Genomic DNA, 4,814 nt, shown 5'->3' on the forward strand with positions numbered 1-4,814 from the left:
GAAGATTCATCACATTTTTTTGCATCGCTTAATAACTTATTATGTCTTAAGAGTCTTGATTTTTTTTTATCTGTGATTTTCTTTAGTTAAAAATACGTTATGACTTAAAACAAATGATAATTTTTTTATAATAATGCAAACAAATAATATTCGAAAAGTTGATGTTTTAAAATAAAAGACACCAAAAAGTTATATAAACAAATGAGTCCAACTGCATATTTGACTTAGAGCAAGGAGTTACATTTTGTTTACTGCATTATGAAACTCGATTAAAAAGAAAAGAAAATTTAGAGTAAAAGTAAACTACAAAACGTTAAAACTTTGATATGACATTGTTCATGGACACCCAAGGTCATTACAGCAATATACATAAGTTCATAACACTGAGTTTCATAAGGATAAATACCCATAGCAACTAAACTAAAGCCAACAAATGTGTACAATCACATTACATATCCCAAATTGAGTGAATCACTCAATTTTTCTCTTGGTAGATCCACGTTTGAAAGTCTTGTTACTGGATCCCTGGCCTTCCGGATTAGTAAGTCCACTAACACCCAAGTTTGGAGCAGAATCTGCTATAACATATTTACCAGGAGTATTTAAGCCGCTTTCAAAGATGCTCTCAATGCCAGAATCCTGCATGAGTGCAACAGGATTTACAATATCAAATATTGGGTTCTACAATGCAACAGAATTTGCAATATCAATTATTGGGTTCTAATGGAATCTTGACCTTTGATAGTGAAACAATAGCAGCTCCATTCCCATCTAAGTCGAGGTCATTATTTCCAGTTGTAGACACTACATTTGAAAGGCCTTGTTCAACCCCCTGCATCACATGAATTCCAATTTTAGTTACGAATACACCCTTTAAGAGTATGGAAACTGCAATGGACAGTTTAATAATGAGTCATAATTTAAATACGAACTCCAATATCTATGGAAGAACTGTGGGATGAATAGAGATCAATCAGTGCCTCATCATCACTAATCTTAACAGCATTATAAGCTTGGTCCACAGAGGTCAGATTTTTCTGTGAGATAGACAATTTAAAAAGAAACTTCCTATCAATTATAGGTTCAAAAGCTTTTAAGCAGGCATTCTCATCAGCATCTTTCTGCACATGAAAAAAAAGCTTTATTAGTTGGTTTATACACCGACAGTCCATATATTGACAAATCACCAAATAAGCTCAGTAAAATGCATAATAGTTTACCATTAGATCCCTTATGTCATTAGCAGATTTTTCGAGAATGATCTTTGCCTCTTGATTCCAAAGCATTTTATTAATGCATCCAGTCCCATCAGTGACTACAACATTAAGTCGATACCTGAGTAAAAATAAACCAAATCGAATTAAAAGTGTTCAGGGGAGAAATAAATCTGGATATAAAACTTATAGTGTAAATAAAACTTGTAATTAACGCGTTAACATAGGTTACATTAAGAGCATTTACTCCATTCCAACAACCAAAGAAACACACCTTGAAAGAATATGTGTATGTTAGTTGGCCACATGATTTATTTGATATAGATAAAGGAATGGAAAACTTATTCAAGTTCTATTATCAGCAAAAATACAAAGCACTGAATAGTAACATAAGTCAAATACCCTTACTCATGTAGTATATCCTGAGTTTTATCCATTTAGTTCTTTTTCCTCAAAATATAATTAGTTAAGTAGATTGAGTCATGCTTATAGTTGTATGATATACCCATGTTTTTGGCATGGGACCACCATAATAAGTGAAACTTCATTTGCGCTAAGAAGTTATGTGTTATTTGTAATCACCAAGGTCCTCTAAATGAACAGTGACAAACTTCACATTTTAGCATTGAACGCAGGAAACATGGTCACACAAAGAAGTTTGTTGTTAAGACGTGGAATAAAAGTCGAAACAAAGAAACTGTTACCTCAACGGAGCATTAAATCCCACTTTTCGACAATGCTCACAGTAATATCGACCTTTATTCTCCACAACTTTTCTAGGACAATTCTTACACGAGGCATAATACCAATCGCGGGTGCCAACATCAACAGACACTATAGTGGCTAAAACCCAAGTGGAGACTTCCTGTAACAACATGGACTCTCATTTTAGTAACATTCAAATGCAATGCAACGAAATCAGTGTTAATACAAACGGTGGGAAATGAACTCACATAAGTCATGTTCAAAACTTCTTCAATTGTATTGATTGGAAAGGAACCTCCCGAAAGTTCATCACTCACAGAATACTGAGGTTGGGTCTCTATGTGATTAATTCGTTGGGATCCAATGTTACTTTCTTTCAGTAGGCTAACTCGAAGTAATCCAAAATTAATAGACCAATTAGCTTAATATTTATATACACCTAATTTTATGATCTAAAGTTGCACTTTATATTTTGTACTTTAAAAAAATAGCTTATTTTGTATATTTCCTGTTTAGCAAACATAAATAATTGAGTACAATTTTTTTTAAGTAAATAAAGATTTTTTTTTGTTTTCATGTATTGATAATGTTTATAAAAAAGTTTATTAAATAATATTATGTTAAAAAGTATAAAAGTATTAAATTTTTTTGTATGTTTCTAAGGTTTGGTATACAGAATTTAACCCCATACATTACCAAAAAAGATTAAAAATTTAAGATCAAGCTCCATAATAATAGTTGTTCAAATAGTGTACACTTTAAAAAAGTAGTTGATTCCGTATATTTTGTTAATAATAAATATAAAGAATTGAGTACAAAATAAATTAAACTTTAAAAATTCAATTACTAAGGTTTAGTGTTTACATACCGATTCTTGAATGCAACAACATCAGGAAAATCAGGGTTCAGGAACACTCTCGAGGCATAAAGACTATTCTGAATATTAATCTGATTGAGGTACTGATTTGGCTTGAAGAGTTGAGCGACCAAGATCAGTGGCTCACCATCATCCTTATTGATAAATGGAGTTAACTTACCAATCATTTCACCAAATATAGTACACTTGATCTTATTTTTTCTACGATATTATAAAACATACAACAATAAGAAAAGCCACAACTGAAACAATCACTTAATGACATACTAATGAAAACAGCCATATGACTTACTCAAGATCCTCCAGGTATAGTGCCATGCATTTACTTTCTTGACCTGATTTTGTAACTATTGGTCTAACATCCTCCTTTCCAACAATGTGACCAACACAATCTATAACACAGTGGAGATAAAAACCCACAATGACAGCATCAGTTATCCATAAACAAAATAACAAAACTAAATAAATTATGAATCATTTGATCAATATATTACCTAGGAGGATATTCAAATTGACAACATCAACTTCTTCAATTTCAGTAAAGGAGACAAATCGGAAAGGATTCAATTGAAAGGTCTCACTGGAGAGAGTACTGACAGAAGTTTTCATATAAAAACTTAGCTTGAACTTGTGTGAAGTTGTCCTCACACCTTTTGAATTTGGCTGAACAATGAAATTTCTCATTGAGTAAATTCCAAACTCACGAACAACTATCTTAAAGACCACCACATTTGCCTTCGGAATGGAGCAATGTATACGATCACCCTAGGCAGCCACACATACAAACACACACACACAAACACACACAAATTAACATGTATAAACTCCACAAGTCAATATGACCATTCTTAAAATAAATAGTTGGATACACACCATTTCATCCTGGAGCACCAATTCTAAGCTGCATACATCTGTGGGATTCCATGAGCTAGGAATTTCGTACAAATGAACAACTCCAACAACTAAATTCCAGGCCAGTTTCGTTGCATTGATGTCTGCAACACGATCAACCTTTTGAGTAAAAGCATTTGTTAGAGCCATAGGGAGGAGAGGAAGTAATCTAAGCTATGTGGATGGTGGGATACCGGCTTCCAATATATAAAGACTATGTCATAGGAAAAGTTGTTATACTGGTTTTAAATTTTCCAAAGTAGCGCCAAAATTAAATCATTGTTTAAACCAACGTACTAAATTTTTCAATCGATTAAAACACGTTGGGTACTGGGATTAACCCCAATCAACCAATCAAAGCAAACTATCAATGGTTAATACCATCGTTTTGGGATTGCTAATACTCTAACATATGCTAAGCACAATAGATAAAAGGAGTACCTTACAATTTCTGGAAAATAATACTGCCTCTTTTCCTTTTTTCCATCAGACACAATGCATTCTCAATCCATTGTTTACCCTAATCATCCAATCAGAAGCTAGCATTTTCGTTTTTTTCCCTAAAATGCTGGTTTTGGGATTGCTGCTCCATTCACTCCCTACAACCCACTGGACAAAGCGATTGCCCCGAAAATCTTCCACCAAGCAAGAGTTCTCGCTGAGGTTAGGGATTGCTGAGCCCACTCATGTATTTGTGTCGGCAAAGGAAAAAAGAGCTTGCAACAGTGAAAAAGAAGGGAGGATTTCTAATAACAATCTATATATAGGATAGGATGTAATTTCTATGGTAATAAGGACAGGTGTCATTTGGAGAAGAACAACAAATAGTTAAAAGATGGACAGATGTTGGAGTCTACTGTATGGTGTTACTGTGTTGCAACTCTTCTTTTATATAATAAATAGATATTATAACTGTTCCAAAAGAAAAAGTATAAATCACCTAAGTATATTTATACGGCACGCAGCAAATTGGCTAATAATCAAGCGGCTAATGTTTTAAAAAATCTAAAAATTTTAAAAATTAGAATTGCGCTCAAAAGACATGCGCTCTCTCACTTCAATTTTTTATGGTGAGATTTCTCTTTCCAACTTCTCATGTCGCGACATCGTACCTTTTTTTTAACTTT

General features: G+C 33.2%; 1 protein-coding gene across 1 annotated transcript; it reads right to left on the reverse strand.

Moving 5' to 3' along the window:
• Positions 1–304: 304 nt before the first annotated feature.
• Positions 305–4,400, reverse strand: LOC112718168 (replication protein A 70 kDa DNA-binding subunit A-like). Its single transcript, XM_025770052.3, has 11 exons — positions 4,129–4,400; positions 3,670–3,807; positions 3,291–3,561; positions 3,089–3,188; positions 2,788–2,997; positions 2,168–2,303; positions 1,919–2,079; positions 1,221–1,335; positions 933–1,121; positions 737–832; positions 305–639 (listed from the first exon to the last, which is right to left on the reverse strand). The coding sequence occupies exons 2-11, from the start codon at positions 3,670–3,672 to the stop codon at positions 472–474; spliced, it is 1,449 nt and encodes a 482-aa protein (XP_025625837.3). The 5' UTR covers positions 3,673–3,807; positions 4,129–4,400; the 3' UTR covers positions 305–471.
• Positions 4,401–4,814: the final 414 nt, after the last annotated feature.

This window comes from Arachis hypogaea, chromosome 10 (assembly GCF_003086295.3).
Source record: "Arachis hypogaea cultivar Tifrunner chromosome 10, arahy.Tifrunner.gnm2.J5K5, whole genome shotgun sequence".
In the NCBI taxonomy this organism is placed as follows: Eukaryota; Viridiplantae; Streptophyta; class Magnoliopsida; order Fabales; family Fabaceae; genus Arachis; species Arachis hypogaea.